Below are 17,924 nucleotides of genomic sequence, written 5' to 3' on the forward strand. Positions count from 1 at the left end.
TTATATTAATGCTACATTAATTAGGAGTTCAACAGAGCAATGGCACGAGGGAAAAAACTGTTTCGATGTCTAGATGTTTTGACATACGGTACTCTGTAGCGCCATCCTGATGGTAGAAGTTTGAAACAGTTTATGTCCAGGACACGAAGGGTCTGCAAAAATCTTCTTGCATCATGATGTCTGATGGGACTATATAAGTAGGGGCATATGTATGTTGTCATCACGCATTTGCCCCTGTGTGGATGCATGGCAGCATTGAGCTTGCATGATAAGGGCAGTCTTTATTACCTCCCCAACATGACCTCTACATACATAAGACTACAGTTCCTACCCTAGTACAGGGTAGTCCAGATCAAGAAACAGAAGCTCTGTAGGCCTAAAGCTACTTTTAGTAGAATGGCTATAGAACAGAGTTTTGCAAGTCTGAATGTGCTTCCCCTCCTCCTTCTTTTATCCATGTGAATTAGGGGACATCTGTCTTAGGCATTTTCATAAATCTCTATCTTCATGAGTTTAAGCCATGTTTTTTTGTTGCCTTGGTAACAAATCTTCCCTCTCTCCAAGGCCATTCTCTATACTCTCTACATAGGCATCCAGCAACTCTCCCGGTTGGTGATAAGGGAATTACAGTGTAAGATGCAGGAAAGGCTCTAGACTGGAGAAAGTTGGAATCAGATGTTAACCCTGAACCAGGAAGATCGGAGTTCATCCTCATTCGGCCTTGGATGGCTTGAGTGAGTTATTGCTTCCCAGTTGCTCACCTGCCACAACCTGGAGACATCTTGTTCCTTTTTTGCCCACTGCTAGTGTTAAAATCTTGTACCCAAAAGTTTTTGCCTGCCACGGGCATAATTGATTGGTGAAATATCCTTGTTACGGTTATGGCTTGGGTACATCCATTTGCAGAGATCACTGACAATCGTCAATCCACAACTCCTCTGGCAGTGGAAAAAGCACAACAGAGCCAAAAATAAGCAGATGTCATCAATTGGTGTGCAAAACTCACTGATGGGCAAAAGAGGAACAAAAGGTCACAATCAAATTAGATAATTTTAATGTACACCATTCCTCCTGGATAAAACACAACATAGAACTAAAGAGGATTTCTATACCCTTGTTTTAAGGAAGACCTGAAGTTGTAGATTTTATTTATTTATTTATTTATTTATTCATTCATTCAATTTCTATAGCCACCCTTCTCAGCAAGTGACTCAGAGTGGCTTACAACAATAAAAACTATAAAACAATTAAAACGATTTCAATTAAAACAATTCAATTACTGAATAAATATACATGGCCACCAAGTAAGCAGTGCATAGATGTTAATATAATTAAGAAACAGGAGCATTCACACATTCAGGGCCCCAGACCTGGGCATATAACCAGGTCTTCACGACCTTACGAAAGGCCAACAGGGTTGGGGACATCCTAATCTCTGAGGGGAGAATATTCCAGAGGGCAGGTGCTACGGCTGAAAAGGCATGCCTTCTAGTTCCCACCAACTGACATTCCTTGGCTGACAGGACCTGCAGCATACCCAACCTACTAGTTCGAATTGGACAGGCAGAAACAAGTGGGAGAAGACGGTCCCTGAGGTAACCCAGTCCCAAGCCATGAAAGGCTTTAAAGGTGACGAGCACCTTGAATTGCACCCGGAAGCACACCAGCAACCAATGCAGCTCACGTAGCAGTGGTGTTACGTGTGTCGAACATCCGATTCCATTTACTACCTGCGCAGCCCCATCCTGCACCAGCTGAAGCTTCCGAATGCTCTTCAAGGGCAGCCCCATTGCATTGCTCCAGATGGGAGATCATGAGGGCATGAGTGACTGTCAGCAGAGCCTCTCAGTCCAGGAATGGACGCAACTGGCACACAACCAGAAGGTGTGCAAAGGCCCTCCTAGCCACGGCTGCCACCTGCTCTTCAAGCAGGAGCCGTGAGTCTATAAGGACCCCCAGACTGCGCACTGGGTCTATCTGGGGCAGTGCCACCCCAGCCAGGACCAATGATGGAAAAACCTTGTCACCCAGAGGCCCACAAACCCAAAGCCACTCAGTCCTGCTTGGGTTGAGTTGAAGCCCATTGCACCCCATCCAGACCGTTACAGCCTCCAGGTGCTGGACAGGACATCCACGACATCACTCAGGCAGCCAGGGGTGGAGATATAAAGCTGGGTATCATCATGCAAAGTCTGATAGAATTCCAAATAAGCATACCCCAAATAGCTCTAAGAAATAGCAAATACTCTCCTAAAACGTTTTGAAGCTCATCTAATTTTTCTGAGAAGGAAAATTAGATGAGCTTCCAAATCAGGTTGCAATGATTGAACGTTCATTAGGGAGCAGCCAGAACAGATAGAACTGTCTTACGCCTGCCTTCTAGTGGGTGTCCAGATTATTGCAACCCACGTGTAATAAAGGGGCTTGGGTCCCCATCGTTTCTCTAGCAACCACGCAACTCCCTCCGAATGGGCTATTTGTAGACACAATTAAAAAGCAAACAAAAAAACTTCCACAACCCACCTGTGATTGCATTACAATGTATGCAATTATGTAATGCAATTAAATAATAATTATTTATTATCAAAATTCTTAATGACTACTGTTGTTTATATTATTTATATCTTACGCAAATTAACCGTACATTTAATAATTTTAATATTAATAAATAATATTCATTATTTAATACACCGTTGGAAAGCCGGAAGGACCAGCGAGGGATAGATCTTCATGGAGAAAAATCAATCTATGCGGTCTTGATGGCCCATAATCAATCAACGATCAATTGAATGCGTCCTGGTCCTGCTCCGTCCGTAGGGGGGGGGCGTAGGATGCCAAACTCCGCTGAAGTCCCCCTGATTGGCTGCCGCTGAAAGGGGACGGGCGTGATGGGGGAAAAAAAAAAAGGACTCCAGCCTTCGGGGGCTTCTTGGCTGAGCGCGCTGTCGCTCTTCTTGGCTCCCGCCCCCGCGTGCCGCGCCGAGGCACACCGGCGAGGGGCTGGAGGGGAGGGGGCGGGGCGACTCCCCGGCTCCTCCCCCCGGTGACGACAGCGCGGCTGGTGGCGCCGCCGCGGTCCCCGCGCGGCAGTTGCTCCTGGGCGGCGGCGCAGGATGGAGGCATCCGGGACGACGCGGACTTGGGGCGCCCTGCCGGCGGCGGGGAGGCGCTGCGGCCGGGCGCTGCTGTGGCTGCTGCTCCTGGGTCTCGGCAGCCCCGCGGCCACGCTGGCCGGGTACATCGAGGTAGGGACGGCGAGGGCGGCGGCCGGACCCGCTCCTGCTCGGCCGGGCTGCCTCGAGCTTCGCTCCCGACCCGGAGGGCGCGCCCCGTCCTCCGCCGCCCAGCCGGCGGGGAAGGGGAACGTCGCTTCGCGCTTCCTCTCCGTGGCGGGCCCCTCCTGGGGGGGTCCTTCTCCAGCAGGCGGGACCTTCCGCCGTTGCCCAGGGACGGGGAGCCCACCCTGCTGGCGCCGAGGGGGGGTACCCCCTCTCTCTGGATGCCCCTGGACCCGGTCGTAGCCTGGAGCCGCTGGGAGCAGCAGCCCCGGTGCCCGCCGGGTGGGTGGCAATGAGAGGTCTCTCCCTGGGTTCCCTTCTCCTTTCGTGGGTGCTTTGTAGGTGCCCGTCCACGAAGCTTCCCACAGCGGTAGGGGGGCCATGAGGATGCGCGGAGATTTCTTAAAACTAGGCTTTCCTTTCCTGCTCTTTTCTTTCCCGATCCCCCTGTGCCCACTTGCGGTGCCTTTGCCCTTCCTTTTTGCAACCCACTCCCCTCCTGAAATAGGTCTCTTTTTGCCACCCGTTGTGGCTCCTCCATTGGCCGCAAGCCATTTCCTGGCTCTGCACCTTCGGTCGTCCCAACCCCCCCCCCCCCCGCGGAAGGTGACTTTATGTCCCTTTCCCAGGGAGTTCAAAGGCGTCTGGGCGAAGTGAAGACAAGTCTCTTTTTCACCCCTTCATCCTGCTGGCTGAGGGGGCTGTCAGGGACAGATCACTGCGAGGAAAGGGTGGTCGCCGGCCTGGAGGCAGCGCGTGGATGCCTCCCCTTGTGGGATTTCACAGTGTGGAGGTGATGGAGAAAAAGACAATTGAGATGAATGAATCCTGATCTCTCATATAAGATGAATGGTGTTTGCGTTGATGGGTTGGGGTAGGGTTGGGGGGAAAGGGAAGTTGCCTCTTTCTGTAACATTTGTAATGTCCCCCTTTCTGATCCTATCACAGCAGGAAAGGTGTTATCCTGCGGCCTTTTCCTGAATCTCCTTGAAAACTGTACTTTTCCACTTTCCTGGAGGCAGAATATTTGCATTTTATTGATCTGCCCTGAGTTGTCCCCCTCGCTTGTTTTCTGGGCATGACGCAAATCTGATCAATTTATAGCTTTTTGGGGGGGGGCAAGTGCTTTTGTTCAAAGTTGTTGTGACAATTTAGTAAAATAACATGGGTGGAATTCAATTACTGGGTTGAGCTTAAACTGCTGCTGTGGCTGTTTAATAGGGACGTTGCTGTAAGGAGAAGCAGCAAGCCCATCTCCTGTTCTTGTGTTTTTTCCCCTCAGGCCATTTTATAACCGGATTTTGCCTGTGTTTGTGAAAGCAGTTTGGGGTTCTCTCTTACAGCATCTCTCTGGGTCTGTTTTCTTTTGAGATGTCTGGAAAATACTTGGCATGGTCTGCTTAAAGTGAGGGTTGCTGTGAATCCTTTCTGGGATGAAACGAATTGTGTGGCTGAATGCAGTTTGTTTTTACACTTTAAATAAGTGGTAGAGCTTAATCAGCAATGTTTCAGTGGTATATGGAGAATTTGCTTTGCTGTCCAGTGATCTGTTACAGAGTTAATCGCCTGAGTCTTTTGTTTTACCTCGTATGTATGTGCGGACATATTTATGAAGACTGACCTCTGCATTCTTGGCACAGGAACAAGAAATCTGGTTTCAGATCCATCTAGAAGCTTACATTAGCAAGCAGTTCACATGGAAAAGCAACTATTTCATTAACCTGATGTTTTCTGGTGCACAGAGCTTGACTATTTTCCGTATCAGCTGCTTATTGTGTTGGCTTTCAGACTTTATTTGAGAGTATAATTAATGCATACAAATATGGTTACTCTTAACTGAGAAAGGCTGCTTGGCCTCACATAATCAAGTCTACTTTAAAGCCTATGGAAGAAATTCCTGGGTTGTAAAATGGCTTTCAGCCCCAAACTGTATAGGGCTAAAGAAGAGGAATGTAGCACATCGATAATTCTCAAAATGAAACACATCTGTTAAAATGGAAGCACTTGCTATTAACAGTTCTTCAGTGCGTGTAGAAATAACTTTCAAATGTTGTCTCCCTCCTCCCATCGTGCAGGGCTACTGCTTCATACCACACTTGAAATATTCTTAGGAGATCCTGCTTCTGATTGTCTATTCAGCATATCTCTGTACAATCTTTGAATTGAAGATTGGGGCCTCTTCATCTTTGAGATCCTGTGGCATAGCGCATATATACGCTAGTGCTCTGCTAATTTTAGGATGACCGTTTCTTCTGGAATTCCTCCGAGAACTGTTAGATTCCTCAGCATTTGTTCACAATGTGGTGGCAATTAGTGATCTTGAATAACCTGCTGGAAATTGTTCAACCGGATTGATAACGCAGCCCGATGAGAGTGGGACACAGGATTCTAGCTAAAGCCCCTATCGGGTTGCTTGGCACGGGTGATGTGCTGGTGGAGAGCTATTGGGTTGCTTCCTAAAGATGAGATTAAATCTCTGCACCTGTTAAAATCTTCCGGTGGTATGGCATTTCCTCTCGGAGCAAACGCAAGCTCAGCTGCTTGTACGTATCCTGTCTGGGAGCCGTCTTGTGATTATGAACTGGTGGCATGAACTCTTATTTCCTTCCTGGGTAGCTTTGATTTAGAAAAAGCTAAAGCTGAGCTTGCTTTCATAAAATTTAATAAATGGGTGTTGTATTTCCCCCCCCCCCCACCCAGCTCCATCGATTCACTGATTTGGCAAAAGTATGTTAGGTAGATTTTTCACCTGATTATCTCAGCTAAGAAGTCCCTGGCACCAGGTCATGCATTAATCTGTTTAACATTGACACATCTGTTTCCAGCTCATCCTCTGTCTTTGAAAGCGCATGTATGGAAGCTTAATCTTCCATAAATATTCATAGTGCAAGTTCCTGGTTTGGCGGTTTCATTTATGAATATTAATATTATTATTCCCTCATTTTTTATTAGGATATTTCTGTTTCAGATGCAATACCCCAGCACAATTTACAAGGCATTATGTATTTATGACATTTATATCCTATTTTTTCTCTGACAGCCTCAGGGCAGTGTATATTTTTCTCCTCTTCACATTTGACCTTTGCAACATTTTTGTAAAATATACTAGATTGAGCTGAATTCCATGGCCAACCTGAGGTTCTGAGGGGAGCTTTTTGATCACGGTTGGACCCTTTGACCACCATAAACAGTTTTAAAGTGTGATAACAGAGAGCTGGGATGCAGTAAATTGAAATATTATTTATATTTTAAAAAAATGCTCGCTGAATCAGGCTGCAGTTCTAAATCACACTGGGCAAAACAAGTTTGTATCTCCTGAACAAAAGGCAAGCATCCCCTAGGCCGGCCATCTAAACTTGTTGAAGGCAAATGGATATGGGTTAAAGTCTTCCATGATGAAATATGTAATAAGACAGACTTGTGCAGAAATGCCTTTAAAAGGCATGGCCTAGAGCCAGTAATCACAAGTGGTTTGACATGGTGAGGATCCACGAAGACAGGAATTTCTTTCCATTTGTGTTCAGGAAGGGAGCTGTGCCCTTTCCCAGAGTTTCTGGACTATAACTCACAGGTACCACCCAGTTGGCTTTGCTGGCTGGGGCTTATGGGAGATGTATATCAGTAGCAAGTGTAAGGGAGATAAAGCTTATCTCTGTTTTATTCCGCATTGATGCTGCCCAGGAAAAGTAGTGCTGTTGCAAACAAATGCAAGAATAGATCGAATGAACTAAACTGGATGTTTACCAGCTGGGCTATTAATACAGTTTAGAGCTGTCATGAAATGGAGATTAGCTCCCTTGAGACAGATCTTTTATATTTAGAGTGCTTTTGAAGAGGTTAAATTCAAATTGTTGACTAAGAGATGCTGTTTTAGCTGGGAGTGCGTTGTTTTCTGTACATGCTTTACCGAATAGCCTGCCTCATTTAATTGAATACTTGTGTCCTGAAGTGTCCAAGATGGCAACCAAGCAAAAGGAGACAGTCCAAATTAGGTACAGCAGCTTAGGTATCACATATGTGGAGAGGTTGCTCCATAGAGCTTACCTTGAAAGCACCACAACTAGGCCTCCCTTGCAGTTGCTGTTCCAGAGAGGGAGAGGGTATGAGAGAAAGACCAAGCTGATCGTATTGAATTCTGAACAACGAGCTGTATCATTTAGAATTATAATTTAACCCCGATGGAAATCTAATTTTCTATTGCTGTTAATCATTACAATTAAAAAAAAGATCCTACTAGTTGTGTTAGCAGTGTACAACGTGATTGACATATTAGCTTCCTAATGATGTGTTGCTTTTTGGAAGATGCTGGACAGGGAGTAAGAGCAGAAGATGGGGTGGCCCATCAAAAATGTGATGAGTGCGTTAATCGTGTCCTCCAAATCAGACATTTCAATTTGTTTGTAGCCCTTAGCTACACACTTTAAGTGTTCAACCTCTTTTATAACGCACAGCTCATTATGTTCAATTGCTCAATATGTTTTGAGCCAGTGACTTTACCCTTGAAGTCTTACAAGTAGCATACAGCTTTTGTGAATCGCTTCATTAGTTCCCTTCTCACTGTATGCATTTAGGTTTAGCCCCCATTCTTAGAATATTCTCTTTTACTTCCTTTTGTCCTCACTGCATCTTTCTCAGGTCATGATGCAGAATGGTCTCAGGCAGTCTCCTAAAACTCCTACCATCCGGCCAGAGGAGATGGGCAGTGACAAATTTGATAGATAGATAGATACATGTTTTCTTACTTGCCTGTTCTCCTGTACCTCATTTGAGTTTCCATGGCATTGTAATGTTAATATATTGTTTTCTACTACAGATTAAGGTTACTATGGCAACTAATCCATAATTTAATTGTCCCCTTTTCGGATGTTAATTTTTGCACCTGGGGGGAAAGAACTTGCCTGGACTTGTTTTAGTTTCAGTTTCCCTTCTGTGTAGGCATGTAGAGAGTTAAGCAGCTCTCACTGAGAGCTTGTAAGAATGCAGAAGCTTTTAAATATGTTTTGCTTTCTGTAAATAAAATTATTTTTATAGAAATGCCTGGTGTGTGACTTTTCTGATCTCTCCTGGGCCAAAGGCTTTCCTAGCAATCTGCCAACAAGTAAAACATAAGCCAGTTTGCAGGTCTCTAAATGCTTCAGTGCTTGTGTTATCCTACCATAACTGTTTGAATTTTTAACAGAGAACCTAGGGTTCTCACTGATAAAAGCTTGAATTAGGATCAGGGCCAACACTTTCTGATCTCTGAGCTCCATTCCACAGTCTTCAGAAGTTTAAGAGAAAGATGAAACAAACAACCTTTTATTCAAGTAGTGAATAGTATTAACAGAAACTGGGTTCAGTTCCTTAACAGGCTTTTAATTGTTTAATTTAACGTCTTAAGCCTGATTTTAACATAGTTTTGATGCAAGAGGGTACAGATGTAAAATGTCTTCAAGATTTGTTCCATAGTTGGGTGCTTTGTAGCAAGGGATTGATGCACTGCAGAGAAGAAGAAGGCGGGTTGTATTCTTTAAGGAATTAGTGAGGAAATGTTCTTCATACTTTGGTGTCCTATTGCAAGGTGACATTATTTTGCAAGCCCATGAGTTGGAGATAGAAGTAACCATGGAGTTAAATGCCACAACAGATCTTAAGGTCAGAATAGAAAATGAGCATTACAGCTGGTGAGATTCCTGGTCTGTTCCTCACTTGCTGAAATCCATCCCACAAAATGGTTCTGAACAAAACCACTCAGGATTGTCAAATAATATCTAGCTCAGGCAACAGACTACCCTCTTCTGAGGCCTTAGTAATCTTCTTTGTAGTCTTTTGTGTATGCTTTGGGCTGAGATGCAATCCAAGCAGCTAATTCCTTTCCACCATGCTTGCTCATGCTGAGGCATCTGCTTGTCTCCTTTCCCATCCTGCTGTTGCAGCAATCAAATTTGTTCTTCTGCATGTCACTGTTTCTCATTTGCCGTGAGTAGCATTTGCTGAGCAAGTGCCTGTTGAGAGCAGCAGTTGCCAGCTTGCCTGCAGTCATGGTGAGACAAAAATGGTGAGACTAAAATTCCCAAGTTTTCCCCATCCCTCTTATAAATTGTGAAGATTTATCCTCCACATAAGAATCGGAGGTTGCCCATCACATCAGCATCTTTCCACCCAGTGTTTACCCGATGTATTGGAGAGAGCTTCCTTCATCTTCTCAAGCTGTTTGGGAAGAGTACAAGTTGGAGTGTAACACAACTGGGCAAAACCAGGCTGCAGAAGTTTAGTGTTCCGTGTATGTGAGTTTGTATTGGTATGGTCAGACATTTGAATCCATTTGTGCAACGAACGCTTGTAGAAAATGAAGCCAAAGTTAGCATTTTGCGCCTGCTCACCGTATAGTTTTTAGCTTCCTAAGGCATCAGATCAAATCTTTATTATGGTCATAGACCAGCACAAGGAGGGTGGGGTACAGTCAATTAAAGGCACAGAAGGCACATCAGAGTCTGTCTATGAGAAAAGCTAGAAGATATTAAAACAGAAAGTACATATAAAAGAATCTAAAAGGAAGGGTAGGACTACTAGATTGGTGTAGGGGAGCATAACAGGTTAATATGTGGAAGACGATCTATCCAATTACAGAGTGCTCTAATACGGCAAACTAGGTGCTCATTAAGTCTAGTTAAGGTGGCAGGAGCAAACCACTTCTCTTTATTGCCAAGACAATACATGGCCATGGATGTGTTCACCAGGGGTTGAGGCTGACTCAGAAAAGCTTTAACTTTTGGTATTTGGATCCCCGAGTTAATACAAAAGGGTATTATTTGCTTCAAAGCATTCGTCATGGGAATGGTTTTCCAGATTCTGTGTAGAATAGCGTGTCTGATTGTGAATAATAATAATTATTATTATTTTGCTTTGTCGCAGAGTGGGTGAGATCATGTATACACCACAATATGGTTTGCTAGATTTTGGTTTAGCATGCTGTGCGAACCCAGCCACTATGGTATATAAACCAGGTTTTTGATGGCTTAATTTAGTATGTGAACTCACTCATAATGATGAAATATGTGTAGGAGATGCTACACTTTTTTTGTTTTTTTTTGCCTTTTGAACATTACTCACCACTAACAACTGTGGTTTTGATAAGAATAATTACAGTTAAAAATATTGTCTATGGAGATCAAGGGGAAAAAGATTGTAGGCCGGCAGAGGAAATGGGAGGAGATACTTATGCTGAGTAGACTAGGTTTGCTCTGATTTACAAAGAAAACCCACAAAGCTTCCTCTGTTAAGGGCAGGACATTACCAGGCAGCATTGGCTGCTTCTACAGCTTTCTCTTTCTAAGAAAAGTCTGCAGTTGAAATTTCCGCAGTCAGAGCATGGACTAGGATATAAAATGGGTTGTTCTTCTCATCGTTAGCTACGTCTGCTTCTGTATTTCTTGGCGTATTACATTATTACAGTTTCGCTAATTGACATCTTATGCTACTCACTATAACACTGAGTTTATAATGAAGTTTTATCCATTAATTCTGATACTTACAACATCGTTGGGTACAACAGAACATAGCTGCGGAGAGAGGAACCAAAAACTAGGCTCGATGCAATCACCAGTGAATATTCAGACTTCTATTTAGGGCCTACAAGGGTTTTTTCCACCGTATCACAATGGGAAATAGAGATATTAAACCAGAGGTTAATGGCTGGTCCAGAGCATTCCATTTGAGGTCTGTGTGGAAGAACACAATTGAGAGACACCCCTCATGCAAACAGAATATTTCAAAACCATATTCATAAAGTTTGACCATCATGTCATACCGTTCTCCATTAGAAAAGCACAGTTTTGATTAGGGGTATGCATTTCATGAATCAACACATTTCTGTGGCAAATGCCATTTTGCATATGAAATTAGAAATTTGGTAATTAGGCACCTAACGTGATTTTGTATAATAGCTGTTAAATAAAATGGGTGTGGGAAGTTAATTAAGCTAAACCCTTTACTTTAGACACAAAAACCAATCTTCGTTTTATTCTCTTCCTTCCACTTTTTTAAAAAAGAGTTACTTGTGTCATATCCTGTTAGGGTAACAGTTCTTGATATGGATATTTGTTTGAAACGTTGCACCTTGTACTCTGCTTGATGTTAAACGTTCATGAATTCAATAGAATCTATAAATATCTGTAGGAGGGCAAAAGTGTGTGTGTGTATAAATAAATAAATAAATACCGCCCATCTCCCCCAAAAGAGGGACTCTGGGCGCTATACCTGGGCATACATATCTTACGTTCTGATATTCCTAGAAAGAATGTTCTCAGTTTGCTGGAAAAAGTTGGCATGTGGCTTTCTCTCCAATGAATGATTTTACGAAGCGCAGCTCTGCCTCTTACATTTTTTTGCCATAGCCAAAATAAACATTCACATGTAAGCCCAGAACTTGTTGCCAGGGCTTTGACTCCTGTTATTTTAAATGTATGAGCACGGGAAATGCACACAGTAGTGTCCTTGTCCTCCTTTGATCCTTTATGATCAAGTGTAAATAGATCAGCGTTGAAATTTGTTTGATATATTTTATGACGGGCTGGAATTCAGCTTCAAATTGGTCTGCTTTTGGCTTGCATGCAGATGTTTCTCAGTAGTCCATATCTAAAATAATCAGTGTTCTTATGCTTATATCCGCCAAAACCTTTCAGTTTACTATCAGATCTTCATCCTTTCGTATGAGAATAATCTTTTAAAAAATTATTCAGCAGTTTCACGTTTTCACTCTGCCAATCAGTGTCTTCTGAAATATCTCCTCACTGATGAGATTAGTGGGTGGAATCCACTCAATGGTTCATTTCTGAGTGAGTCTTTCTTTCTTTCTTTCTTTCCATATTTTGGAAGAAGTCTGGTGGTAGAGAGGAATGTCAGGTTGAAAGTTTGCAGCACGTTTCTTGATTATGCTTTCTGCCCTAGCCATTGTGGAGAGGAGATACATACAGTTAGGCTGTAGTAACTTGCTTCTAGAATTGTCCTGTCAGCAAGTGTCCTTTTTGGGGGATAAATGGATGTGCTGGGCAGCAGCTTTGCACTCTGCCTGTGGAACACGATCTCAAAAAAGACACCCCTGCTTTAAGGAATTGCTGCAAGGTCACATGGGAACTCCTCCTTGTGCACCCAAGCTCTTCTTTGTCTTTGAATCTAAAACCCTACATAGTTCTAATACATGGGAAGAAGTTCATCCATCTAAGACAGTGTTTCTCAACCATGGCAACTTTCAGATGTGTGGACTTCAACTCCCAGCATTCCTCATGGCTGGCTGGGGAATGCTGGGAGTTGAAGTCCACACATCTGAAAGTTGCTAAGGTTGAGATACATTGATCTATGACACATGCACATCCAGGCACAGCAGTTACTCAGTCCAGTTTAGGTGATTGCCATGACTTGTTACTTGAATGGTGGGAATAGCTTTGGGGAACTTTTGCTTTGTCCAGCCACCTGCTGTGAAACATGTGTCTCAGTCTGATTTCTCTCTTGCAGTTTTTGAGTGACTGAGTGACTGAGGCCAGATCAGTTGGGAAAGTCTTATGCTCAGGGGCATCTGCCCTACAGCCAGGAAGTCAATTGACATAACTTCTCAGAATGCCCTTTTAAAAAAAAAAATCCAAGCAGAGGATGACAAAAGTTAAAATAAAAATGGGACACTAATGACTCCTTGTTGGCAAAAACAAAGCAAAACAAAAACCAGGCCAGTGGCAGGAGACTGTAGCCAATCTGCTCTGGTAATTGGGAATTACCATCAGAAAACAAGCCAGCTAGGCTGGCTGGCCTGTTTTTTGCCAGCAAGCAAGGAACTAGATGTGTTCGGTCCTTGCTTGCTGGCATCATGAGCAGGCTTGTAAAGAAGGGCACAGGGGTATCATTGTGTGATATAGTTTGCCGTACTGTGTCCTGCTTTGCTACGGACCCCTTGCTTGTGCTGGTTAAGAGCTTCTATAGAACACTGCAGGAGGAATAAAACAATATATTGTGACCTAGAGGGACAAAATGTTTTCAGAGATGAATTTGGATGCATTATGTTTGTATCATAGTTTATTGAATTAAGCCACAGTTGTGGAGTTCATGGTCTAGTATGGTTTACAATCCACAGTGAACAGCTTCATGCAACATGCTGAGGCAAAACTGAGCAAACCACATTAAGGCTTAATAATATGTAAATCCAGTTTATTGTGCCTTAGTTAATAAATTATGGTTCAGTGCAACAGAGGGATCTAATCTTAATGTTATATTTCTACTTGGATCAGGAAATAGCAAGGATTAACACTGTTTTTCCAGAGAGTTAAGCTCAGATTTTATGCGGGCATTAAGCAGTCTATAGTTAAAGGGTGTCATGATTATATAAATTACCAAGACCGTTTTATTGCGCAACTGCTTTGAAATGATTACATGATTGTTTGCTGAAGATCCTTAAACTGTTTTTTTTAGCAACCAAACAAAACCAGTAAAGCTTGTAAAAATCAACTCCCTCTTGCCAAGACGAGTAAAGTCCTTAATTTTGTGATGTTGTTAAGCAGTTTTCAAAGCAGAACTTGGTCTTAGTCTTCAGAAAAATCTGTCCTTTAAGTATCATAACAATCCTAACACCCATAAATGGAGCTTCTGATTACATAATTCAGAGAATTGTTTCTGAATTAGCTGCTTGTCGTTTATTCGTTTAGTCGCTTCCGACTCTTCGTGACTTCATGGACCAGCCCACGCCAGAGCTTCCTGTCGGTCGTCAACACCCCCAGCTCCCCCAGGGACGAGTCCGTCACCTCTAAAATATCATCCATCCATCTTGCCCTTGGTCGGCCCCTCTTCCTTTTGCCTTCCACTCTCCCTAGCATCAGCATCTTCTCCAGGGTGTCCTGTCTTCTCATTATGTGGCCAAAGTATTTCAGTTTTGCCTTTAATATCATTCCCTCAAGTGAGCAGTCTGGCTTTATTTCCTGGAAGATGGACTGGTTGGATCTTCTTGCAGTCCAAGGCACTCTCAGAATTTTCCTCCAACACCACAGTTCAAAAGCATCGATCTTCCTTCGCTCAGCCTTCCTTATGGTCCAGCTCTCGCAGCCATATGTTACTACAGGGAACACCATTGCTTTAACTATGCGGGCCTTTGTTGTCAGTGTGATGTCTCTGCTCTTAACTATTTTATCAAGATTGGTCATTGCTCTTCTTCCAAGGATTAAGCGTCTTCTGATTTCCTGACTGCAGTCAGCATCTGCAGTAATCTTTGCACCTAGGAATACAAAGTCTTTCACTGCTTCTACATTTTCTCCCTCTATTTGCCAGTTATCAATCAAGCTGGTTGCCATAATCTTGGTTTTTTTGAGGTTTAGCTGCAAACCAGCTTTTGCACTTTCTTCTTTCACCTTCATCATAAGGCTCCTCAGTTCCTCTTCACTTTCAGCCATCAAAGTGGTATCATCTGCATATCTGAGATTGTTAATGTTTCTTCCAGAGATTTTAACTCCAGCCTTGGATTCCTCAAGGCCAGCATGTCGCATGATGTGTTCTGCATACAAGTTGAATAGGTAGGGTGAGAGTATACAGCCCTGCCGTACTCCTTTCCCAATCTTAAACCAGTCTGTTGTTCCGTGGTCTGTTCTTACTGTTGCTACTTGGTCGTTATACAGATTCTTCAGGAGGCAGACAAGATGACTTGGTATCCCCATACCACTAAGAACTTGCCACAATTTGTTATGGTCCACACAGTCAAAGGCTTTAGAATAGTCAATAAAACAGAAATAGATGTTTTTCTGAAACTCCCTGGCTTTTTCCATTATCCAGCGGATATTGGCAATTTGGTCTCTAGTTCCTCTGCCTTTTCTAAACCCAGCTTGTACGTCTGGCAATTCTCGCTCCATGAACTGCTGAAGTCTACCTTGCAGGATCTTGAGCATTACCTTACTGGCATGTGAAATGAGTGCCACTGTTCGATAGTTTGAACATTCTTTAGTGTTTCCCTTTTTTGGTATGGGGATATAAGTTGATTTTTTCCAGTCCGATGGCCATTCTTGTGTTTTCCAAATTTGCTGGCATATAGCATGCATTACCTTGACAGCATCATCTTGCAAGATTTTGAACAGTTCAGCTGGGATGCCGTCGTCTCCTGTTGCCTTGTTATTAGCAATGCTTCTTAAGGCCCACTCAACCTCACTCTTCAGGATGTCTGGCTCTAGCTCACCGACCACACTGTCAAAGCTATCCCCGATATTGTTATCCTTCCTATACAGGTTTTCTGTATATTCTTGCCACCTTTTCTTGATCTCTTCTTCTTCTGTTAGGTCCTTGCCATCTTTGTTTTTGATCATGCCCATTTTTGCCTGGAATTTACCTCCAATGTTTCTAATTTTCTGGAAGAGGTCTCTTGTCCTTCCTATTCTATTGTCTTCTTCCACTTCCGCACATTGCTTGTTTAAAAATAATTCCTTATCTCTTCTGGCTAACCTCTGGAATTTTGCATTTAATTGGGCATATCTCCCCCTATCACTGTTGCCTTTTGCTTTCCTTCTTTCTTGGGCTACTTCTAGTGTCTCAGCAGACAGCCATTTTGCCTTCTTGGTTTTCTCTTTCTTTGGGATGTATTTTGTTGCCGCCTCCTGAACAATGCTGCCAACTTCTGTCCAGAGTTCTTCCGGGACCCTATCTACTAAGTCCAGTCCCTTAAATCTATTCTTCACCTCCACTGCATATTCCTTAGGAATATTAGTGAGCTCATCTCTAGCTGAGCTGTGGGTCTTCCCTAATCTCTTTAGTCTGATCCTAAATTGTGCAAGAAGAAGTTCGTGATCTGAACTACAGTCAGCTCCAGGCCTTGTTTTTACCGACTGTACAGATGTCCGCCACCTTTGGCTGCAAAGGATGTAATCAATCTGATTTCGGTGTTGTCCATCTGGTGAAGTCCATGTATAAAGCCGTCTCTTAGGTTGTTGGAAGAGAGTGTTTGTTATGCAGAGTGAATTGTCTTGGCAAAATTCTATCAGCCTGTGTCCTGCTTCGTTTTGTTCTCCCAGGCCATACTTACCTGTAATTCGAGGTGTCATTTGACTGCCCACCTTAGCATTCCAGTCTCCTGTGATGAAAATAACATCTCTTTTAGGTGTGTTGTCCAGTAGGTGCTGCAGATCCTCATAGAACTGCTCTACTTCAGCTTCTTCAGCATTTGTGGTTGGGGCGTATATTTGGATCACTGTGATGTTAGATGGCTTGCCCTGAATTCGAATTGAGATCATTCTATCATTTTTTGGGTTGTATCCAAGCACTGCTTTAGCCACTTTACTATTAATTATGAAGGCTACTCCATTTCTTCTGTGGTCCTCTTGTCCGCAGTAGTAGATCTGGTGGTCATTTGATGTGAAGTGGCCCATTCCAGTCCATTTCAGTTCACTGACGCCCAGAATGTCTATCTTTAATCTTGACATCTCACCACTAACCACATCCAATTTGCCCTGGCTCATAGATCTTACATTCCAGGTTCCAATGGTGTGTTGATCCTTAGAACATCGGATTCGCCGTTCACCACCAGCACCGTCGGCCGCTAGCCGTCCTTTCGGCTTTGAGCTAGCTGCGTCATCACGTCTGGGGCTAGTTGAGCTCATCCTCTGTTCCTCCCCAGTAGCATTTTGACCATCTTCCGACCTGGGGGTCTCATCTTCCGATGGTATACCGACATATCTCTGGTTGTACTGATCCATTTAGTTTTCACGGCAAGAATACTGAGGTGGGTTGCCATTACCTTCCCCAGGGATCGCATTTAGTCTGACCTCTCTGTCATGACCTTCCCGTCTTGGGTGGCCCTTCACGGTTTAGCTCATGGCATCATTGAGGTGCTCAAGCTCCAGCACCACGACAAGGTAACGATCCTTTGCTGAAGGAATTAGCTGCTTAATGTGGGAAAAAAAGGCTGATGTCCTGAAACTGCTAAGTCTTGTTTCTCCCAAGTCCTGGAGCTGATGAATACATGTGTGTTGAGGAAGAAGAACAACCCACAGATTCTCTCCACTTAATGATTTGATAAAATGATTCAAAGCCTATAATAACTACTTATAAATTGTTAGAATATGCTAAATTAGACATTCAGCCATATGGGGATGCATGGAAGAAGTACAAGAACTTCAGTGAGAATTCATTTTGGCATCTAGAGGATCATCATGGCGTCACATTTCTATAGATCTAAAATTATAGTTAATTCAACAAAGATTATTAGTTTGTGTCCTGTGAACATCTGCATCTTTTTAATGACAAATTGATGAATTTAGCTTAATTGTCAGAACTGAACTGTTCAAAACGCACATGACGTAGTCATGGGTTTCAGTGGCTCTGTTTTGAACAAAAATTATCTCACATAATTTTGTTCTGGAAGACTCATTGTTTTTTGTAGATGATCATGCTCTTTTGAAAGTTTCAAGGTCTTTGTCTGGAACAGGAAGACAATAAAAATGGAAATGGCATACTTCCCTGCCTTATTTCTGTATTTTGTAGTGGAATTTAATTCTGTGAGATGTTAAACATACATTCTCCTCATGGCTTGTAAATCAGCAACACAATTGTAACCAGTCAGGAATAGGGTAAGTGGAGATGAATTTTTACTTGATCCCTGAGGGCTCACTTTGGTATTCTTCTTTCCTATACGTTCAAGTTCTCATGGAC

The 17,924-nt window shown here is 43.2% G+C and overlaps 1 protein-coding gene across 7 annotated transcripts in view; it reads left to right on the forward strand.

The window, feature by feature from the left end:
• The first annotated feature begins 3,096 nt into the window (after positions 1 to 3,096).
• The window catches only part of APLP2 (amyloid beta precursor like protein 2), a 50,797-nt gene continuing 35,969 nt past the window's right edge, over positions 3,097 to 17,924 (forward strand). For all 7 annotated transcript variants that reach the window (XM_063311549.1, XM_063311551.1, XM_063311553.1 and 4 more), the window contains exon 1: positions 3,097 to 3,245. In XM_063311549.1, the coding sequence (XP_063167619.1) occupies positions 3,114 to 3,245 (132 nt within the window). In that variant the 5' untranslated portion in view covers positions 3,097 to 3,113. The remainder of the gene's footprint in view (positions 3,246 to 17,924) is intronic.

Source organism: Candoia aspera, chromosome 9, assembly GCF_035149785.1.
Source record: "Candoia aspera isolate rCanAsp1 chromosome 9, rCanAsp1.hap2, whole genome shotgun sequence".
NCBI lineage: Eukaryota > Metazoa > Chordata > Lepidosauria > Squamata > Boidae > Candoia > Candoia aspera.